Below are 24,754 nucleotides of genomic sequence, written 5' to 3' on the forward strand. Positions count from 1 at the left end.
TACTATTGGTAACAGGCTCATCAACTTTTAGCTTCATTTTTAAACATAAAAATAAACAACTCTTCTCTTCAAGCAAAAGATGCTTTACATATATGACATTCATTCATACCCTCATGGGTAGTCAAGTTGGGTAATTAAAAACCGCCCTCATCAAACTCAAAAAGCAACTTTAATTCACACTTGAAATGCTTGATTAATTCCTTATAATTCTTATATAATAATCACTGATTAAGCTTGTCTTTAAGTGGTCTGTTCGGAGTTCTTTCCTTGGTTATAAACACTTGAAAATAACATATTACCAGACCTAGTTTCGAACCTTTGTAAACAATGTCAATTTCACTTTTTCTATTTGAGTTCAACTGGTGTGTTATACAGGCAAGATATGCGTCTTTCATATTGCATTATAAGAGTGGTATCTTTGAGGACATTTTACATGTGAATTATTAGAATTGTATTTGATCAGATTTTGTTTTATACCACATTTCATGTATTTCGTAATGAATAAGAAGATATCAAATAGAAAATGTGTCTAGATTACAAAACATATTTATTGTCTCACCTCAAATTAGTTGTAAAAGCAAGATTTAGGCGTTCTGTTTTTTGGCAGTATTATGTGTTGGTGGCAGAAGTAGGATGAATGTTTTAATTTGTAAAGTGGAATAACTACTGGTAGGTCAATGATATTTGGTATGCAGCTTTATAAACATTCAACAGGCACATCTCATTTCATTAGAGATTATTTTGCACCTCCCCCTAAAATATGCTCTGTTGAAACTTTTGCTCATAGATATAAAAAGATGTGATACAAGTGCTTTCAACATTTTACATTTAAAAGTTTGTGTTTAGGTCAGTTAATGAGGAACTAGTCTACTACTGATAAGTCAATGGTAGTTGGTATGCTGTTGTATGCTTTTGGCATAACTCATCTCAACTGAGGTTCTATGGCCCTGCACCTTCAATCATGGGTCATTGACTTTAGATAAATGATTTGCAAGGATAACATGTTTTTACACCATTTTCATCTCAACATTTGAATTAAACTATTAAAGTTAATGATTGTGTTACTTTGTAATTGATATGACCTTTGGACTGTTTTAATTTAAGCTTTTCTGATGTGTCTTATACAGGCAAGACATCCATCTGTCATATTGAAATATATGCGTAGTATCTTAGAGTACATTTACAATGTTAATTGAATGGTATTTGACAATATTTTTAATTTACCACATTTCATGTATTTCGTAATGAATAAGAAGATATCAGAAAGAAAATGTGTCTAGATTACAAAACATATATATTGTCTCACCTCAACTTAATTGTAAAAGCAAAATTTAAGAGTTCTGTTTTGGTAGTATACCTATGTATTATGTAGGCAGAAGTAGGAGTAACGATGAACAATGTTTTAATTTGTGATAGGGAGAACAAGCATTAGCCTTTCAAAAAGGGCTATAGTCGACTCTTAGCTGATGAAAATGGAAAGTGCTCTCGCTTTGTAGATTAATTCATTTACTAGAATAGCCACATGCATCAATCAACAAATTTTACCACACACATGAGGTCACAAGTTATGAAGTAGTATATATCGTTTAACGTTGTTTTTTACGAAACTTCAGAAGATTAGACTATTTATAGATAAAAGTTACCTGTGTATGAATGATTAATGACCAGGCCAAATCTAATTGCTAAAATAGAGAGGACAAATCCAATACTCTACGGGATTGAAGGACATTTACTAGGTTTGGATTGTCCTAACCAATCAAAAAACTTTTATTATTCACGTCTCGTAATATCTTCCAATCAGGTAGCAAGAAAAATTCATGCACTAACTGTCCATTGTTCAATTCTTAGTATCGTCTCCAAGGAGTTGATAATAACTAGTGGTAGATCAATGATATTTGGTATGCAGCTTTATAAACATTGGCACACCTCATTTCGCTATTTTGCACCTTCCCCTCAAGTATGTTCTGTTTAATCTTTTGCACTGTTTACATTTTAAAGTTTGTGTTTAGGTCAGTTAATGAGGAACCACTACTTATAAGTCAATGGTAGTTGGTATATGCTGTTGTATGCTATTGTCTTAACTCATCTCAACTGAAGTTCTACGGTCCTGCACCTTCAATCACGAGTCATTGACCTTCCATATATGTTTTGAAAAGATTACATTTTTAAGTTTTGCCATTTTCATCTCAACTTTTGAATTCAACTATCAAAGTTATATAAAGATGAAATATATTTCTGTGTAAACGGCTTATGTTATTTTAAAGTGTAAAATTGTTTTAAAATTTGCTTTAATTATGCATAATTTTGCTTTAGTAATTTTATTTTGTTTGTTTTTCTTTCTTTTGCATGTTGTGTGTATCATTGTTACTATGGCAACAGATTAAAGCAATGCGAATCTGATAAATTAGCGGCAGAAGAAACAGCTAGGAAATTAGGTCAAATAATCGCTGATAAAGATACAAAACGGTAAGATCTTGTTTACATACCTAAACATTCACCTGATTTACCAGTAAGATTCTTATAAGTGAAATACTAAAAATTCAATTCTGTGTTACTTTTGTTGATTTTTTCAATTATATTTTGATAGATTTTTTCTTTGTTGACATAAATGATGCTTTACATGTATTGGTGTTTTTCTATGGTCCGGTTGTTGTCTCTTTGACACATTCACCATTTCCATTCTCAATTTTATTGTTTTTTTGTTTTTTTTACATTTTATTTTAAGACTGTTTAAATCATGTTCAGGGATAAAGACCGTTATAATAGTTATGTTTAGAAAATAAACACTGTTGTGAGATGTCAATATAAAAAAGAAGATTTGGTATGATTGCCAATGAGACAACTGTCCACAAGAGATCAAAATGACACAGAAAGTAACAACTATAGGTCACTGTACAGCCTTCAACAATGAGCAAAGCACATAAAACATAGTCAGCTATAAAAAGCACTGTATTACAATGTAAAACAATTCAAACTAGAAAACTAACGGCCTTATTTTTATAAAAAAATGAATATCATCCAATGATTCAAAGGAGAAAACTAACGACTTTACTTATAACAAAACAATTTACAAAAGTGACATAAAAGAACCAACATCAACTACTTAACTACAGGCTCTTAACATTATACTGGCTTATAAAGAATGAGACAGGATTAAAGATGTCAACTATAGAGGTTCTTACACATCCTTGGCTTCCAAATATAGACTACTGTTCTGCCTTCAACAATGAGAAAAAAAACTGTACTACAGGTTCTTGACATTATACCGGCTTATAAAGAATGAGACAGGATTAAAGATGTCAACTATAGAGGTTCTTATACACCCTTGGCTTCCAAATATAGACTACTGTTCTGCCTTCAACAATGAGAAAAAAAACTGTACTACAGGTTCTTGACATTATACCGGCTTATAAAGAATGAGGCAGGATTAAAGATGTCAACTATTTGGCTTCCAAATATTCAGCTTTTAGTTTTTCTGATGAGGGTGAATCCAGAAAAACATTTCAGACACATGAAATTTATTACATGTTGTTCTCAATTTATACAGCACTGGGTTGATACCTCTGCTGGTGGACTATAATCATTTCGCGGGGATATCATCAGCTCACTAGTCAATACTTTGGTACTAGCCTTATTTGTAATAAACCTATCAAAAATGTGCGTTAAAATTTTTGAAATTATTAGAAACTAAGGTTTCAACTCCCTCAGGTTTAAAAGTTGACCTCAGATGGATTTTGTTATTTTTTAAGGTCTTTTTGGTAATATAGCTCTTCCACTGTTTAGGTTCTTATACATCCTAGGGTTTCAAATTAAAAAATATTCATGGTTGATCGTTCCTGATCAAGGGAAATCCAGGAAAGAGCTTCAGCAGCATGCAATCTAAAACATTTTGTTTTGATTTGTTCAGACAATTATCAATAAAATTATGGTGAAAAATACACACAAAGATAAAGAAACTTTTAAAATAACTGCTGAAAAACATCACCACAACAATTACTTATAGTTGAATTCAACAAAAGAATTCATTAAAACTTATAAACATGTAAATAGTTAGTTCTTACCAAACTTGGTATAAATGTTAAGCTTATGATCCTCTTTAAGATTAAAGTTTGAAAACTTCAACAACTGCCATTAAATATAGTCATAATCTTGGATTCATGTTGATGTTATTTCTTTTGAATGAATGTCGGTTGGCACTAATTTGATTATTAATGTGAAATAATCATTCATTTTTTGACAGCAATGCATAGAATCCAAATTGAGGAATACTGATACTCTTTGTAAGCTCCCAGGGGGAGCCTCTGTTTTTAATTTGCTCATTTTGAAGTATTATATATAATGAATTACATATTACTGGATATTCATGCTTTTCCTGTTCATTTTTTGAAAGTCGAATTATGACAAAATTCCCAAAGGAGAAAAGAACATGGTGAACAATACAATTTTGACAAACTGACGCAACCATCATCAATTTCAGTCAAAAGGTTGCCAATTTTCCCCCTAATTAGATGAGAACAACAAGTTCCAATGGGGAACAGGGGAACCTGTGCTATGTCAGTCAAAAATATTAATTAACAGTTGAATGCAGTACTATTTCATTCATTTTATTTTTTATTTTATTTTTTATTTATAAGGCATTCTTCAAGTAAATATCATATTATATATTTCTATATTTCCACTGGTATTAATTTGGGGTTAAGCTGAATATTGGTCAATAACCTCAGAGTGTTTATTTGTCAGGACTTTATATTTGATGAGTTACAAAACAAAACAAAAAAAACTAAAAGTACTTTTTGAGGTCAACAATACTGTAAATTCCGAAATTATTGCCGGCCTTTTATTTGGACTCAAATTCTTTTGAACTTATTTTTACTGTGTGGATTGCTGTGTGTTTCTTGTCCCACATTGGTTAGAGGTACAGTGGAGGGTTTACATATCACTAAATTGTTTACCCCCCCTCCCCCCCTCCCCTCCATGATCAAGAAATGTGAAAATAGTATAAATATACGACCGCAAAATTTGAAAAAAAATTTCGTCGTATATTGCTATCACATTGGCGTTGTCGTTGTTGTCGTCGTCGTCCGAATACTTTTAGAGTTCGCACTCTAACTTTAGTAAAAGTGAATAGAAATCTATGAAATTTTAACACAAGGTTTATGACCACAAAAGGAAGGCTGGGATTGATTTTGAGAGTTTTGATCCCTACATTTTAGGAATTAGGGGCCAAAAAGGGCCCAAATAAGCATTTTCTTGTTTTTCGCACTGTAACTTTAGTTTAAGTAAATAGAAATCTATGAAATTTTGACACAAGGTTATTGACCTCAAAAGGAAGGTTGGGATTGTTTTTGGGAGTTTTGGTTTTAACAGTTTAGGAATTAGGGGCCAAAAAGGGGTTCAAATAAGCATTTTTCTTGGTTTTCGCACCATAACATTAGTAAAAGTAAATAGAAATCTATGAAATTTTAACACAAGGTTTATGACCTCAAAAGAAAGGTTGGTATTGATTCTGGGAGGGTTGGTCCCAACAACAGTTTTGGAATAAGGGGCCCAAAGGGTCCAAAATTAAACTTTGATTTCATCAAAAATTGAATTATTGGGGTTCTTTGATATGCCGAGTCTAACTGTGTACTTAGATTCTTAATTTTTGGTCCCGTTTTCAAATTGGTCTACATTAAGGTCCAAAGGGTCCAAAATTAAACTTAGTTTGATTTTGCCAAAAATTGAAACTTTGGGGTTCTTTAATATGCTGAATCTAAAAATGTACTTAGATTATTTATTATTGGCCCAGTTTTCAAGTTGGTCCAAATCGGGGTCCAAAATTAAACTTTGTTTGATTTCATCAAAAATTGAATAAAAGGGGTTCTTTGATATGCCAAATCTAACTGTATGAAGATTCTTAATTTTTGGTCCTGTTTTCAAATTGGTCTACATTAAAGTCCAAAGGGTCCAAAATTAAACTTTGTTTGATTTTAACAAAAATTGAATTCTTGGGGTTCTTTGATATGTTGAATCCAAACATGTACTTAGATTTTTGATTATTGGCCCAGTCTTCAAGTTAGTCCAAATCAGGATCTAAAATTATTATATTAAGTATTGTGCAATAGCAATAAATTTTCAATTGCACAGTACTCAGCAATAACAAGAAATCTTCAATTGCACAGTACATGTATTGTGCAATAGCAAGAGATTTTCAATTGCATAGTATTGCGCAATAGCAAGAAATTTTCAAGTACACAGTATTGTGCAATAGCAAGTATTTTCAAATGCACAGTATTGCACAATATCAAGAAATAATAATTAAAATTGACAACAACACTTCAAAAGATCTGCAATTTTATTATCTATGTCTACATGTTTCGCCTGCAAGGCAGGCTTCATCAGGACAATTTTTATACAGAAATTGAGCCCCTGAAGTACTCGAAAGTGGTGCATTGAATTTGACGTCGTCATGGTGAGAGATTAAATAAATTTTTAATCGTGAACCCCTGCATCCGAAAGGAACCGCCAAGCTAACAGCGCCGATCTACAGGCCACCAGCATATACATGGACCAAGGAATATTCCATACTTACAACGAAATTACAACTGAATCAAGATGACCAAGATGTCCGATACCACCTATACAGCTATAAATGATAGCAGATATAAATGATTGCAGAAGAAACGTACCACGGGCGCCGATCTTAAATGAACTAGGAATTCACAACTATGCCATTATACAGACCAACTACTGCAGACGATCCAAAAATTATATAGTCACCAAATAATTAACAAAGGAACAGTTTTTGACAATTTTATTATCCACAGCGGCGATCATAATCTTCCTATTGTTGCCGACGCGCCGGGAAGTAGTAACCTCCAACTATGGCCAGGTTGGAAGAGAAGCCTTGCGAAGTGGTAGGAACCATGGGAAGTTCGTCCTATCAGATGCCAAGCCTTTAGAACAATTTCATGTATCATATAATAGTAAAACGAACTCAAGTTACATTGTATACAAACTTTAATTTTCTATATTTATCTTATCTATTTATAACTCTGTATTGCTACTTTCACTTTTCATTGTTTCTCTCACCATGACGACGTCAAATTCAATGCACCACTTTCGAGTACTTCAGGGGCTCAATTTCTGTATAAAAATTGTCCTGATGAAGCCTGCCTTGCAGGCGAAACATGTAGACATAGATAATAAAATTGCAGATCTTTTGAAGTGTTGTTGTCAATTTTAATTATTATTTAAGGATTGCATTCATTTGCATGATTTGACAACCCGGCATACCAAGGTATCCACTTCAGGGACTCTACCAAAACGATTTCACAGGCGTTGGTTCACCTCGCGGAATTTAATTTATTATTTAATCGTGAACCCCTGCATCCGAAAGGAACCGCCAAGCTAACAGCGCCGATCTACAGGCCACCAGCATATACATGGACCAAGGAATATTCCATACTTACAACGAAATTACAACTGAATCAAGATGACCAAGATGTCCGATACCACCTATACAGCTATAAATGATAGCAGATATAAATGATTGCAGAAGAAACGTACCACGGGCGCCGATCTTAAATGAACTAGGAATTCACAACTATGCCATTATACAGACCAACTACTGCAGACGATCCAAAAATTATATAGTCACCAAATAATTAACAAAGGAACAGTTTTTGACAATTTTATTATCCACAGCGGCGATCATAATCTTCCTATTGTTGCCGACGCGCCGGGAAGTAGTAACCTCCAACTATGGCCAGGTTGGAAGAGAAGCCTTGCGAAGTGGTAGGAACCATGGGAAGTTCGTCCTATCAGATGCCAAGCCTTTAGAACAATTTCATGTATCATATAATAGTAAAACGAACTCAAGTTACATTGTATACAAACTTTAATTTTCTATATTTATCTTATCTATTTATAACTCTGTATTGCTACTTTCACTTTTCATTGTTTCTCTCACCATGACGACGTCAAATTCAATGCACCACTTTCGAGTACTTCAGGGGCTCAATTTCTGTATAAAAATTGTCCTGATGAAGCCTGCCTTGCAGGCGAAACATGTAGACATAGATAATAAAATTGCAGATCTTTTGAAGTGTTGTTGTCAATTTTAATTATTATTTAAGGATTGCATTCATTTGCATGATTTGACAACCCGGCATACCAAGGTATCCACTTCAGGGACTCTACCAAAACGATTTCACAGGCGTTGGTTCACCTCGCGGAATTTAATATCAAGAAATATCTAATTTCACAATATTGTGCAATAGCAAGATTTTCAATTGGAGTTATCTTTCTTCGTCCAGAATAGGTAGTTGAATAAACTTAAATCATTGTTTTATTCAATATACAATGTATATTCACTTTTACTACCAACTGATAATTAAAACAATCTTTACCATTCAGTGATAACAAGCACTTTTTAACATTTTAATATTTTATGATGTATTTAAATGAGTAATTATTGTTGCAAACTCAATTAGAACTTTGAATTGAGATTAGTTTTGGAATAAAGGATAGGGGGTGTGAAAAAAAAAATTGGGGGGGAGGGGGATGGGTTCAATTTTTCTCATTTGAAATTTCATAAATAAAAAGAAAATTTCTTCAAACATTTTTTTGAGAGGATAAATATTCAACAGCATAGCCTTAGTGAATTGCTCAAAGGCAAAACAAAAATTTTAAGTTCATTAGACCACATTCATTCTGTGTCAACTATTTAATCACAATCCAAATTTAGAGCTGAATCCAGCTTGAATGTTGTGTCCATACTTGCCCCAACCGTTCAGGGTTCAACCTCTGCGGTCGTATAAAGCTGCGCCCTGCGGAGCATCTGTTTTTTTTTTATTAGGGTGTTACATGCCGGTAGGTATTTTTTAGGGAAAAAACCAGTGTTTCCCTTTAAAACAACAGACTCAATGACACAGACATACTAGATTTATTTACTATTCAAGCTATATCAATTCATTTTAAGTTTAACATATTTGTAGGTAGAAGAATTTTTGTATAGTTCCATCAAAGATCTTTTTTATTTTGATAATTATGATGTAATGTTATCCTTCTTCCTCTTCCTTGATGGTAGAGGCCTCCCAAGGGAGTTTTATTGTACTGTAAATTCTGACAGCCAATCAATTGATTTCCATTTCTAGAGATCCTTCATCATGTGCTAATAATAATGTATAATATTGTGTAATTGTATCCACTTTGTGTCTTTTTTAAATATTTAATTTAATTTTCATTTACCATAGGACAATATACTTGTCCTTTCATCCATTTTTTGTTGGAGGTCAAGATTGATTTGGTAGCATTATTTTCAATTGTCCATTCAGCATCAGTTTTGTCTTTTGATTGCTTTAAACAATACTTATAAATATGAGATAAACTATTTGTTGGTTGTCTCTAATTGTTTTTACTTTTTTTTTCTTACATGTGGTTAGCTGTTGTCAGATGCTATTTAGCCCCTATTACTCAGCTTCATAGTATATATGATTAATGTGTAGTCTTTTTACTAGTCCCATTTCTTATGTGCCCCTTTTTTCAAAATCCTGGATCAGCAACTACTTTATGTGACAATACTAAAGAAAAAAAGAATGAAAAAAAAACAGATCAAACAAGTTCAAGTAACTTAATGAAATCAAATTTTTCTTTCAACAGCTTAAAGTTGTTTTTTTTTAAGTTTCGGTATCAATATGAATAGTATTGAGCACTTTTTGATAAATGTTGAAATAAGTAGCAGAATTTTTAATGCCATAGCAGCAATTGACTGACTTTTAAAACAAATCAAAAAGAGATTGTGGAACTTAACACTATGAGGCCTGTATATAAATGTTAAGGTCAGTAGGTTCCTTGACCAAGTTGTATTTTAGTTACTTTGGGTTAGATTTATATATATTGATACTGTATAACTTAATTACTCTTAAAGATTTTTTTTCTACATTTTATAAAAAAGTCTTTTTCTTTCTCTTTTCAGCACTGCTTTAGAGACGGATTTAAGAATAGAAAAAGAATGGAGAGCAACTTTACAGAAAACATTAGAACAGGAGAAAACAGCTTCAACAGAAATTCTAACTGAACTTCAGCAATTGAAACATGTAGAAAAAGTAGGTTATTATAAGTGTATTGTATTAAACTAGGATTACAATCAAAAGAAGGTAGTTAATGTGTATTAATAGTTCCATGTCAAAGTCTAGACAAAATGATTTAGAGGCAAAGACAAATTTAATGGAAAGAAAGAAATTGAATATCCTCCCTACCATCATGATATGTATTTATCTTATTACCACTGAAGGACTCTTATCCAATCAGGGAATTCTCTAATTATAAGTTACAAAACGAGTGAGGAATGGATATGGCTTAATGTCAGCCTGAGTGACTAAATCAATATATTTATTAACATTAACCTTTTATGTCAAACACTATTCAATTCTAACCAGTTATTTCACATATATTGTTCTTTGTGTTAAAAAGAAAGTTGTCATCTTTAGACTTTAGCACAGATTCAGTTCAATGTCATAGGTCTGCTTCATGTGACAGATGTGAACATACATTACTTTGAAGCTTTTTTGTGCAATTCAAAATAAAATGATTTTTAAGAAAATAAAGATTTTCTGGTGAAAAATGTAAGATCTTTCTCCAATGTTTTGAGCAACCTAGTCCAAAATTGCTGTCACAATTGTGTTTGAAACTTAACTATTGTGAAAAGCGATATATTTTTAGAAACAGATGCTCATTTTCGTCTATTGTTAAAGTCGTATTTGTTAAAATATTAAAGTTATTCATCAAAATATCCTTCTTGTGTTTCGTCAGAGGTATGACTCAAATAATTAATCCTATGGTTATTGAAAGTCAAAATAAGTCTATTTTTTATTGTCTGAAAGAAAGTGTACAATTTATGATCATGCACCAAAAATTACCATTAATGACAAAAGGACTTTATATTCGGTCAACAAATTACAAATAACTTTATATTCGGTCAACAACTGTACTGTTATGTAACATAATAATATATGTTTTCTTATATAAAAAGACTACTTTTTTACCAATATTGATATTAATTATTTATACTGTTGTAGGATTATACAGAATTACAGAAAGGTCATTTAAGTTTACAGAAAGCTTGTGAAGAACAGGAAAGAGCATTAGCAGAATTAGGTTCACATCTAAGCGAGTAAGTAGGACTTCCATTCAGTAACAAATAGTTCACATCTAAGTGAGTAAGTAGGACTTCCATTCAGTAAAAATAGTTCACATCTAAGCGAGTAAGTAGGACTTCCATTCAGTAAAAATAGTTCACATCTAAGTGAGTAAGTAGGACTTCCATTCAGTAAAAATAAGATAACTCAAAATAACTTGGAATCAATATTTGGTTTTAAATTTGAAATAAATGTTAACAATATTGATAAGTATAATTTCCGAAAAGGAAATATCTTAGCCATTTAACTGTCTTTTTCTTATTCACTGGTTGTTTATCTTAGTACTTTTCATACCTGCCAAGTTTTCAAAATGCCAATGGGGGTTTTGCGTGCAAGATGGCTGCCATACTCATAAAAAACCTTCAAGGGGGCCTTCATATACAGTGTAATGTAATTTTTTGGCTTCTTCATACTTTTGTAAGCCTCAATTCATTGTAAAATTAATTGTTTTTTTAAAATTGTGGACATAATTGCTCTTCAAAAAAATCAATTTGGGAGTCTCCATGAGGGAAATCTCCCGCAAATAGTGACACTTGGCAGGTATGACTTTTAGTAGTTCTCTCTGTTTTCAGTGTTTATTCAAGATTATTTGATTTAAGGTCAAGGAACAGTAAATAGGCTATGTCACAGATTTTGGTATAATTTTGAATACAACTTGGCTTTTTGAATTATAACTAAAAATCTAAAAAAAAATAATGCTTTTATCTTTTTTATTGTTTGAAATATTACTGATTGTTATTTTCAAAAAAGGTGAATATTTGTATGGAAATCACATAAAATAAGCGAAAAAGTCTTAACCCATAAAATCTTAAAAGGCTGCTCAATAGCTTTTAATTTAAAAACTATGTTGTTGGTACATGAATTTCCGTTTTAATAATGTAAAATAATCATAGGTTCACTGAGTTCATTTTTATGGTATTTACCAATCTGTTATCTGGTTGGTTACTGTAGTGAAAACGTAAAAAAAATCAACGATTTATGGCCAATGATCATTGATGCAATGACGATACGCTTGTTTCAGCATTATGTGGTATATTTTTTTCACCAAGAACAATACTTTGAATGATATATTATATTATATTTTATATTGTAAAAACGAAGTCAGTGACTCTATAATTATTATTTAACATCATTAAAAAAGTGTTTTTTATAAAAATATTCACCTGTTTTGAAAAAATATCCATCAGTAATATTTCAGAATTTAAAAGAAATAAATGTAATTATTCTTTTTATGATATAATTTGACTTTTTTTTTAAAGATCCAAATTACGGGTAGAAGACATGAAAGAAGCGCAGATGGCCACAAAGGATCTTCAATGGAAGGGAGATAAGGATGCTTCACACTGTACCACTTGTGAGAAAGAATTCTCCATATCTAGGAGGAAGGTTTGTACACTACAAACTATGTAATATCCAGCTGTTCAATAGAGAAAATTTAAGCCCTAATTTTATAACAAAATAATTTACCTACAAAAAGAAATATGACAGACATGAACCAAATACAAACACTTAACTACAGACTCTTATTTGGGACATACACATTCAAAATGTGGTCCACTCAGTGTTTTCAATAAAATTGTTAGAGAAACAGATTTGAACACTTTGACTACAATAGATATAGGAGATGTGGTGTGAGTGCCAATGTATATCAACTCTGGATACTATGGATAAAAATTTTTACGAGGGTACCAATTTTTGTTGATTTTTGAAAACTTTTCATAAATATGGGATTTCATAATTTTATCGAAGTCTGCATTCAACCTGATGGAAAATTTGTTATTTGTTAAATCTTTAAGTTCTTGGTTAATCTGTATGTACCCATGAAAACTATGAAAACTGGTATCTAATGAATAATAATGAATCCACAGTAGTTAGAATTTGAAGTTTTGTCAATCTAGCTGTAAAAATAGAATTTTTAATGGGATGCTGGTGTGGTGAACTCTATTTGTATTTTTTGTGTTTGAATATTGCTTGATTTGGATAAAGCTATTACATTTTGTTTTCTTTTTCTTTTTTCAGCACCACTGTCGGAATTGTGGAAATATTTTCTGTAATGAGTGTTCAGACAATAAAATGCCACTTCCCTCTTCAGCCAAGCCAGTACGAGTTTGTGATGACTGTCAAACATTTCTGTTACAGAGATATTCTGCTGCCGCTCAGTGACCTTTGGAAAATTAGAGGTCATCATGATGTTATAAACAAACACTGCTTCAATTGGCTGTGAATTCCATTATATATTCAGCTGAGACACAGTTGAAAAGAGGTTAAAAATAGAGCATGACAAACAAAGCCAGAAATTAACTACCAATTTGTTTTCAATTTCATCGTTTTATAAATATGTTTAATGATTCCTCTCTGCTATTTTATACAGAATTTACATTGTGAAATGTCAGCTTTAAGATATCCTATTGCAAGGGCAATTGTGCAACAGTTTTTTTCTTGTATGAATGACTGCAGTCAGATTTCTTGTTCTTGAAGTGCAATACAGTGGGAGACATTTGAAATCTATATACTTTGAAATTGATTCTATATAAATCAGTAACCTTCAAATGACATTACAGAAATATTTTTCTTTTCAAATCAAAACTACTCTTCTATGTTTATAGTTTATGACTCTAAAGAATATATTACAATTTATATGAATATAAAGTAAAATGGCTCAAACTTTTAATTCCAAGGCTTGTAAAAAGCTTTAAATGTGTTAAATTTAAATAGTTTCCATAAATCACATGTTTTATTGTAATTCCAGTATCCAGATAAGCAATGAATGTTTAGTAGTATACCACCACCTATAGATTGGGTGGTCTACTGCATTCTGTCTGTTCATCCATCGAAAATTATAGTTTCATATTACTACGGTACATTTCTGTTAAATGGAATGACTTGATATTTGGTCTTGAACTTTATTATGCTGATGCAAAAATTTGAGATATAGCCAATGAGCATGAGATTTTTACCCAGCACCTGTATTTCAGAATTATTCTATGGATGAGTTGCAGTGTGTAAATGGTGCTCATATCTGCCAGACAGTTTCTTCCTGTTTATAAAGAGTCCTTTGAATTTTGGAAACAAAAGTGAAAAAAACTCATTGAAGAAACCAGTCTAATTATTTTGTATGGCAGACAAGTTTTTTTGTCCTTTGCAATTTTTAATTTAACATAAATTTTGTCCTTGCATTTATCACACATTAGTATGTCACAGTTTAAGCATTTCCATTTTATTTGATATGAACTTGGAAAAAAGATTAAACAGTTAATTAAATAAGCTATCAGTGTTTGACCAGCTTTAAATATTATGTTGTACATTGAGAAAATTGAATTAATCGTAAAAATTTACATCAAACAAAGAAATATTCCTCAAAAAGTTTGCCCATATTTATTTTGAACAAAAAAAATCAAAATGGAAAATTCATAATAAACATGTACCGTAGTTAAAATAAAATACTGATCACTAAAGGTACCCAAAACTGTAAACTTAATTTATAACAACTTATTGATAGGCCTCCTATTTGCTTTATAATTTTTTTAAATATGGATAGTACAGTACATATAAATTGATTTAAAAATTCAATACTGATCACTAATGGTATCAAAAAGTATGAAATAAAGGTATAAAACACATTAAAAGCCTTACGTTTTTTGAAAAAAAAATTATACAAATTATAAATAGTACAGTCATATAAGATGAACTAAGGTATTGATCACTTAAATGTACCAGAAAATAAATATAAACTAAATGTTAAACATGGGAACTGCTGGTAGGCATAACAAATGTAAAGTTGACATAACAACACATTGTAGACCTAATTTTCTTTTTTAAAAATTGAAACAAAATATCAGTAGTACAGTACACATAAGATGAATCAAAATTAAAAATTAAAAAAAAACACTTCTGCTGTTGTTGACTGTGAACTGCAGGCAAACACAGTAATTGTTTGTTCATTTTTTTATTTTTCACTTTCATGTTACATGTATTATCCTTGTTTATTTCTACAAATAAATGGCATTGTGGAATTTATAATGCATGATGCACAAACTAACTTATCTAAAAATATACAAAACATAATAGAAGGCTGTCCTGCATGGTCACTAAACTTCAGTTATTCACAATTAATACCACATGTGAAATCCAAAAAGTTCAGTGCTTCCTTTTGCATTCCAACATCTTTTAAACTGATAACTGTGTGGTCTTTTGCAAATTTTAATTTGACATGAATTTTGTCCTTGCATTTATTACACATCAAAATGTCACAATTTAAACATTTCCATTTCATTTTACACGGATTTAGTCCTTCCATTTAACACACATAAGTAGTGTCACAATCTACACATTTCCATTTAAAATTTGATGTAAATGTTGTTCTTGCATTCATCACACATCAGTATTAAACATTTCCATTTCTATTTACATATATATATTGTCCTTCCATTTAACACATAAGTAGTGTCACAATCTACACATTTTCATTTAAAATTTGATGTAAATGTTGTTCTTGCATTCATCACACATATGTATGTTACAGTTTAAACATTTCCATTTCATTTTACATTAATTTTGCTCTTGCATTTATCACAAATAGTCACAGTTTAAACATTTCCATATAATTTTTCAAGAATTTGTCTTTTCATTTATCACAAATATGTTCTTCACAATTAAAGCATTTCAATTTAATTTGACAAGAATTCGTCTTTTCACTTATCACACATATGTAAGTCACAGTTAATGCATTTCCATTTAATTTGATGTGAACAAGGAAAAAAGATTAAGGAGTTGCTTTTTAAATGCACCATCAGACTTCATTCAGCAATAAAACATTGTTGTGAACTAAGATATGAAATTTTACCAATTGCAAACTGTTTAAAAAAAAAATGCCATTTTAACCTTTTGCAGTGTTTCTACTGCAGTTTGAAATATTGTTAATTCAGAAATTATTGTGTGCATTTTTTCAGGACTATAGTTAATTGTGCTTAGATGAGAGATAAATTATTGGTGATTTCAGAAAACCTGTATATGAATATATGTATAAGATATTAGAATTGCCAGTTCTTACTATTGGGATACTCACCAATTTGTTTTAATTGCATTAATATTCCCAATATTTTCTGAATTTCTGAACTTACAGAATATTGAACATATATTTATTAATGTCTGTTTTGCAAGTTTTGAGTTTGAGCTGTAATGACAAAACTGTCTTACTTAATAAATTGCACACATAATGTGAGTTTCTGGGATATGGAAGTGTCAGTATATAGACTAACATAAATTTGTGTTAATACTCATGTAAGCATGTATGTATATATGTATTATTATGAATGAAGATTGTGAGTATGCATGTCACTTGCTTTCAGTGATATTTCCATGCATAGTTCTTCTAATTGGGAAAAAAATGTACCATTCAATAGTACAGCACAGATTGGGAATGGAAGCCACAGAAAAAGTGTTGCTAAGAAAGAATTGAAATATGTGTGAGTGTGTGCCGATAGGATTTGTTGGAGAGTGTTTTTAGAAAAATGAAACCTATAGAGTGATAAAGGTTCTTGATTTTGAATTTATCTAGCATCATAGTCATTTAAACTAGTCTTAACTGACATATAAAACATTTTGGTAACTTTGTGTGGTTGGTGAATTTGTTTTAGTTTTTTTCTGATTTCAAAATTCACAACTTTTTTTATTTTAATACCACTGATGAATCTTATATAGACGAAAAACCAAACTTTAATCCTGGTAACTTTTATGAGTTTTTATAAGTCAATGCATTTTATTTATGTTTAAATGTTCAAGAAACAGACTGATGAATATATCTCTCAATATTGTAAAAATTGTACACAATTTAAAACATTGCCATTGAGCAGTGTTTCATGTTTCTTAGTGGAACAGCAGAATTTTTCTATACAATATTATATTTATTATTACAAGAAATATATATTGTTTTGAGCCATTCCTTACCAAGTTTCATACGTAGAAAGTGATTCGGTTTTCTTATGATGTAGATGGTTTTTCAGAATTGACCAAATCAAGAGATCGTAAAACGCTTGAAAATGTTGTGGAGGCTGGTGTTTTGATTGGGTTAAAGGTTAAAGAAAAAATTTGATCAATCACTAATTTAATAGTATGTTCATTTTCAGGTCAACAAAATGTAAATCTTGCTTTCGCTCATTGACATTTTGTTATGAAAGAGCTATCATATTTAAAAGTGTAATTAAAATGGCTGTTAAAATAAGATGTTATGAAAAGAATGTTCAACAATGAATGAATTTACATGTAATATAAAATTGCTAAAGGATTGATTTTTACCCATTTGCATAAAACATGACTCCCCAAGTACAAGGATTTCAGAATGGAAAATGAGAAAAAATATTGGCTATCAAGATAGAAAGAATTACTAAATACTTTAGCAATGTTAATCTACTGGCATGTTTTTTTCCTTGACATGCAGTTTTAAATGAAATAATAAAAGTGTGCTGATGACAATATCAATAATTTATAAATACAATAGTATATGGTGGAATGATATAGATGTATGAGTGATTGTTATTTTATATGTTGCTGATGAATATGAGATGTAAAGCTAAATGTTATATTATTTATAAAGTTGTAATATGGTGCAAAATTGTTTTAAACAGATATGGAATAAAATGTATCAAATCAGTTATTCAGTTATGCCTTGAAATATATATTATACAATACACACTGAATATGAATTTTGTTGGGGTATAAAACTCTTATTTTTAACAGGCAAACTAGACCATGAAAATTTCGTATTTAAGTTTTTAGTAGGACCAAGGGAAAAGAAAAATTACAAACATACCAAGAAAGTAAAAATAACAACAATAATGAACTCCAATGAAAATTCTAAACAAAAAGTCCCTAATAAAATGGCACAATCAGATGCCAAAACACATCATATGAATGAATAACAACTTTCATATTCTTGACTTGGTACAGGCATTTTCTTATGTAGAAAATGGCGGATTAACACTGGTTTTATAGCTAGCTAAACGTCTCACTTGTATGACAGTCGCATCAAATTCCAAACTCCAAGGAATATTCAAAACGGAAAATTATATATAAAAAGCTCAAAGGAAACAACAGTCATATTCCTGACTTGGTACAGGAGGTTTGATTCTTTGGTAAGATTAAGAGACCAAATGACAAAGAAGTTAACGACTATAGGTTACAGTTCGGCCTTCAACTGTTAGAAAAACCCATACGGCATTGTCAGCTATAAAAGACAACAAAAATGGGAAATGTTAAACATTTAAACCAAGAAAACTAACGGCACGAATTAATTACAGATCAATAAATATAAAAATAAAAACGAAAACAAATACAGTCCCAAACGGCAATTACTGAATTACAGGCTTCTGAATTGGGACAGCCACATATAGAATGTAGTGCATGGGGTTTAACATATTTTGCAGGCACCTAACCCTACCCTTACCTCGGACAGTGGTATTGCAGCACAATATCTGAATAAAATTAAAAATTAGTTGTAAAGATATTAATTCATCAGATCGATACAAAGTAGAAACACTAGTAACAAAAGCACAGATCGTACTAGATTACTTATTACATTGTATCTTTGAGGTCTTTTTACACTCTCCAAAAATTGAAATGAAATCCTCTTATAAGATTATTAATGAACAAATATATATAACAAATAGTCTCCCTGGTGCAGGAAGAAGGGAAGTTGTTCAGAAAACACAATCTTTTATGAACGTATGTTCTTTTGTTTCAATTTTGAGAAAGATCTTTTTATGGTTTGAGTAAAATGATAGTTACTGATATAGCCTTTATCACAAAATGACTCAATGCTTCAACTAAAAAAATATAAAAACAATCAAGAGCAGTACTATAAATTATGAGCACTTTCAACGCTTGAAAAGCAATATTTACCAATATAATTACTACTTATTAGCAAATAAACTCATCATAAGACAGCCTCCATTATAACTAAATATAAAAGAAGTCTTGATCTCCTTACAAGAACTGTTGTTAAAATGGTATTCAAAATTGTATGTTACCTTACCTGGTTCTAACGCACTAAAACTTAACTAGAAGTGGTATCATTGGAAATCAAACAGTACTTAAATCATTTACAAAAGATTGTTCAAGAAAACTTGATTTACTAGAAAAACGTAGAAAGATCTTTTTTATAATAAGGTAAAGGTCAGTTATACAGAAGCATTTGAATCGATACTTATTATTTGTTTGTTCCACAACGTCTAGAGGTATAGGGGAGGGTTGGGATCTCGGTTAACCTCGCCGCATGTTAGCCCATATCCATTGAGGAACATCTGTCAGTTTTAAGGCTATGTGTTTTGTTTTTAATTTTGTTTCATATATATGTTTCGGACTTTAGTGTGACGTCAATTTCTCATGTCCAGTGCTCGATGATTAATCAATATTGTAGACGTCGCAATATCTACAATGTTAACACGATATTGTGTCATCATTGTTTACATTGTTTGAACCCTTATATATTGTTGACATCGTTAACATCGCGATGTATATAATCTAGAAAATATATTGTGTTTATATTGTATTAAATGTATAAAATGTTAACACGATGTTGTGTCAACATCGTATACATTGTTTGAACCCTTATACTATGTTAACATTGTTGATATAGTGTCAACATAGATAATATGGCGATGTACACAATGTAAACACATTTTTTTAACATTGTATACATCGCAATGTATACAATGTTAACACGATGTTGTGTCAACATTGTTTACATTGTCTTAACTCTTATATAGTGTTTATATCGTTGACATCGTTTGAATTGAATACATTTTATTTGCAAAAGCATATAGAACATGCTATGGCAATACATTATATATACATAATGTGACAAAAGATTGGTAACAGAGAACAATACAATAATAACATACATTTTGTAGCTAACCAGAATTATATATTGTTTTCATCGTTGACATCGTAAACATTGTTATGTATACAATGTTTAAAAAAATGTGTTTTCATTGTTTACATCGCCATATGAACTATGTTGACACTATTTTGTGTCAAATTATAACATCACATTTGTTTTTAAAAGATTTGTTGTTAAAAAAACCCATAAAAATGCAAACTATACACATGTTATCGACAAACTTCATTGAATAATTATGATATAAATGAATAAAAAAACTTTTTTTATATTGGCAATATCACAATGTATACGATTTGAACGATGTTAATACAAATGTATAGACTTGGTTCACGTACGATGTTGACGATGTAAATGATGTATAAACGATATTGTCAACATCACGATGTATACGATGTGAACGATATAAACAGAAAGGTATGGACTATATATTCAACATAAACACGATGTTGACACGATATTGTCAACATTGCGATGTATACGATGTGAACACTAAGGTAAAGACATGGTTCACAACATTTATGCGATGTTGACGATGTAGAAACGATATTATCAACATCACGATGTTAACGACGTAAACAGAAAGTTATAGAGTCGATATTCAACATAAAAACGATGTTGACACGATATTGCCAACATTGCGATGTATACAAAATGAACGATGTAAATACCAAGGTAAAGACTTGGGTCACAACATTTATACGATGTTGACGATGTATAAACGATATTGTCAGCTTCACGATGTAAACGATGTGAACGATGTAAACAGAAAGTTATAGAGTCGATATACAACATAAACACGATGTTGACACGATATTGTCGACATCACGATGTATACGATGTGAACGATGTAAATACCAAGGTAAAGACTTGGGTCACAACATTTATACAATGTTGACATTGTAAAACCGATATTGTCAACATCACGATGTACAATGTGAACGATGTAAACATAAAAGTTAAGACTTGGTTCACAACATTTATACAATGTTGACAATGTAAAAAAAAGGTAGTGTCAACATCACAATGTATACGTAGTCAACGATGTAAACAGAAAGTTATAGAGTCGATATACAACATAAACACGATGTTGACACGAAATTGTTAACATTACGAATATACGATGTGAACAATGTAAACACAAAGGTACTGAACATAAAGATAGGATACAACGTGACACAATAACGACACTATTATAAAGTTGACATTGCAATGTTGACAATATCGACAAAACATCGTGCACTGGGCATACTTCAATTTCTCTGAACTAGTATACATTATTGTCTAGGACCCAGTTGAAGCCCAACTCCAGTGCGGGATTTTCTCGATGCATTAAATTTGCAAAACTTTTAGGAATTTTGGTCCTCAATGCTCTCCAACTTCGTACTGCATTTGGCCTGTTTTAACTTTTTATGGATTCGAGCGTCACTGATGAGTCTATTGTAGACACAACGCGCGTCTGGCTAAAATTTAATCCTGGTATCTAAGACGCCGAGTTAATTGGAAGCATTGTTTTCTGCTCTTTGGTCGAGTTGTTATCTCTTTGAGATATTCCCTGTTTCCACTCTCAATAATATTATTTAACTACTTGGAATTCTTTAATAAAAATACCTGTATGTACTCTTACTGAAACATAGAATTCTTTAATTCTCTGAATAAGAAGTTAAATGTATCATAAATGTAAAAACTGTCTGCTGGCAAAACACGAGAAGAAATCTAAATTTCACAATTCAAGTACATCAGCGAATGGTAGAAAGGTATAACTCAATAATAGCAGGCGTCGGCCGAACAATGAGAAAAACCAGTACCGTATAGTCAGCTATAGAAGCCACTGACATGAAAAATGTTAAATAATTCTAATATGAAAACTAACGGCATAAATTATATCAATACAATTTATGTGACTAGCACGAAACAAGGACAATCACTGAATTACAGGCTCCTGACTTCACTGGGGTAAAGCTGATGACCGTAACTGCATTCACGGTCATCCCAAGATGTCGGATGAAAAATTAGGTCAGTATCTGTATTGTCTGTTAAAATGTTTCTATATCATTTTCCTTACAAATCATACATTTCAACGATGTAAATTCATAAAAGAATCACACGGAAATCACTAATTACTACCGAGAAATGTGCATGAAACTTGAATTTCGATTTGAAAAAATCGCTCAGATGACCGTAAATCACAATCGAGATGACCGTAACAGAATCAGCGATTCATAACAAGGGTGACCGTAATTGGTTTTAAGATGATCGTAATTTGTAAATGATGACCGTAACTTTTAAAGGATGACCGTCTTTCTAAGAAATGTCCGTATTTATATAACTACCTTTTTGTATCCAATGAAGTTAATCGTGTTGGTATAAACTATAAATGTATTAATATGAGAGTATTCTGAATTATCATTGATATGGATATATTTATAAATTAACTGGTTACAAAATTTTGAATTTGCGAAAAACTAAGCCGCTTTTCTACCTCAGGCATAGATTACCTTATCTGTTTTTGGCAAATTGTTTTGGAATTTTGGTCCTCAATGCTCTTCAACTTCGTAATTTATTTGGCATTTTTAACCTTTTTTGGATTCGAGCGTATGATGAGTCTTTTGTAGACGAAACGCGCGTCTGGCGTTTATACAAAATTTAGTCCTGGTATCTAAGATTAGTTTATATCCTATAAGTAGAAGAAACTAAGACGTGTTTCAAATGCATAGTTCACCATATGTATCTTTTTTACAGTACAGGGTTGAATTTTTAAAAAGAATTTGCAACAAGACACATGCATCAAAAGCGCGATAAAATGACACCTTACGAGTATAATGAAAAAAATGCGGTGCATAGCCTCCAACTACAAAACAAAAGATTTTTTTTTATTTCTGGGATAATAAATACACATTTTTAAAATGCCAATACATTAACACCCATTGATATTATATCGTCTTCCATTTTGTCGTGCAGATAAATTAACAGAAAATATTTGAAAATATCATACGACTAAACTAGTGATGGTGATCTGCAGCAAAGTAGATCCTTAAAATAGCCTTGTACGAATAGCGTATCACAAGGGGAAACGTTGTCAATTTGTATATATACAGAAATGTTATTCATACAGTCAGGGTTCTACTTCGTCAAAATTATCTCCCCATTACGCAGTTCATTTTCACAATCGTAGAAATGGAAACCATTGTAGGGATGTTGCTTTTGAAAACCGATAAATTTATCCACATAGCACCATTACGATCCTTATATGTCAGTTGTATTTTAAAAGACAAATGTATCTACTAGCTAATGAGCATCAGTAAATGATCTTGTCTGCATTGATTCAACTTAAAACTATTGTCTAATCGGATGTCAGGTAAAATTTTCGAAAATTCTTAAACATTTAAAAAAAAATCCGATTAAATACTTCATGGAAGGGCAGACTAAAAATGTTCAGTGGTTGAAGATTATAAACCCTAGTTATCACACACACAAACAATTTTTTTTTTCGAAGATATGCATTTTGATCATCATCCAAATTAAAAGACTGTCGTAAAATACTTTTAGAAAAAAAATAGCTATTTGAACACACCTACTCTGTTTTTGTGATTCATTACAAAGGTATTTCACTTGACCCATATATTTCATCTTTTCGTACTGTCAGTTTTTTACGTTATAAAGTCAACCTGTAGCTTTGATATATATAAATTATAGAATCAGAAGCGAGATGCTATATAAAATACTCTTGCTTTGTACGTTTTTATTCAAAGACAAAATATATAATTCAAACACGCCAATCAACTTAAAGCTTAGTACACGTTTTCCCTATGGTATGGTCTTTTAAATTCTAATGTTAAATTACAGTTTGATCCGATTTTCACGGTCCACTAAACATAGAAAATGATAGTGAAGACGAGGCATCTGTGTACTAGGGACACATTCATGTTTCTTCAAATTTTTGTCGTATCGCTGTCAATTTGTATTAAAATTTTACCGTCGTTATCGATAAATATTTCATTGTTTACGAGAAATATACAATTTACTGTCATTGTCATGAACCCAAATTACCCAATAGTTTAAAAAAATTATTTATGAAACATATTTATATCCGCTAACAGAGCACAGGCACTTGTCTCAGAAAACCCTATTGAAATCGACAAACTCAACAAAAAGCTTTGAATACAAGTACGGATATTTCTTAGAATTGACGGTCATCCTTTATAAATTACAGTCAGCTTTTACAAATTACGGTCATCCTTTACAAGTTACGGTCATCTTTTTACCAATCACGGTCATCCTAGTTATATGTTACGGTCATCTTGAAAATATTTTGATTATGATTTACGGTCATCTTAACGATTTTTTAAATCGAATTTCCCATTTCATGCACATTTCTCGGTAGTAATTTGTGATTTCCGAGTGATTCTTTTATGAATTTACGTCGTTTCAATGTATGATTTGTAAAGTAAATGATATAGAAACACTTTAACATCTTGGGATGACCGTGAATATTTTGCTATAATCGCCTGCCTATACGATCAGCACCGGGCGCTGACATAAAAATATGGATATTGTTAAATAAAATCATGGAAACATTTTATCGGAATGCGCATCTGATGAAGTATTAAAATCAAGAAAGTCATATGCAAATCGTGTGTTAGTTTACCTCCCTAAAAAGGTGTAAAAAAACTAAAAACAA

At 31.1% G+C, this 24,754-nt stretch overlaps 1 protein-coding gene across 5 annotated transcripts in view; it reads left to right on the top strand.

Moving 5' to 3' along the window:
• The window catches only part of LOC134724723 (RUN and FYVE domain-containing protein 2-like), an 85,117-nt gene extending 70,418 nt beyond the window's left edge, over positions 1 to 14,699 (top strand). For all 5 annotated transcript variants that reach the window (XM_063587911.1, XM_063587914.1, XM_063587915.1 and 2 more), the window contains 5 exons: positions 2,380 to 2,466; positions 9,959 to 10,088; positions 11,061 to 11,155; positions 12,440 to 12,566; positions 13,200 to 14,699. In XM_063587911.1, coding sequence (XP_063443981.1) covers positions 2,380 to 2,466; positions 9,959 to 10,088; positions 11,061 to 11,155; positions 12,440 to 12,566; positions 13,200 to 13,343 — 583 coding nt within the window. In that variant the 3' untranslated portion in view covers positions 13,344 to 14,699. The remainder of the gene's footprint in view (positions 1 to 2,379; positions 2,467 to 9,958; positions 10,089 to 11,060; positions 11,156 to 12,439; positions 12,567 to 13,199) is intronic.
• Positions 14,700 to 24,754: the final 10,055 nt, after the last annotated feature.

Source organism: Mytilus trossulus, chromosome 7, assembly GCF_036588685.1.
Source record: "Mytilus trossulus isolate FHL-02 chromosome 7, PNRI_Mtr1.1.1.hap1, whole genome shotgun sequence".
NCBI lineage: Eukaryota > Metazoa > Mollusca > Bivalvia > Mytilida > Mytilidae > Mytilus > Mytilus trossulus.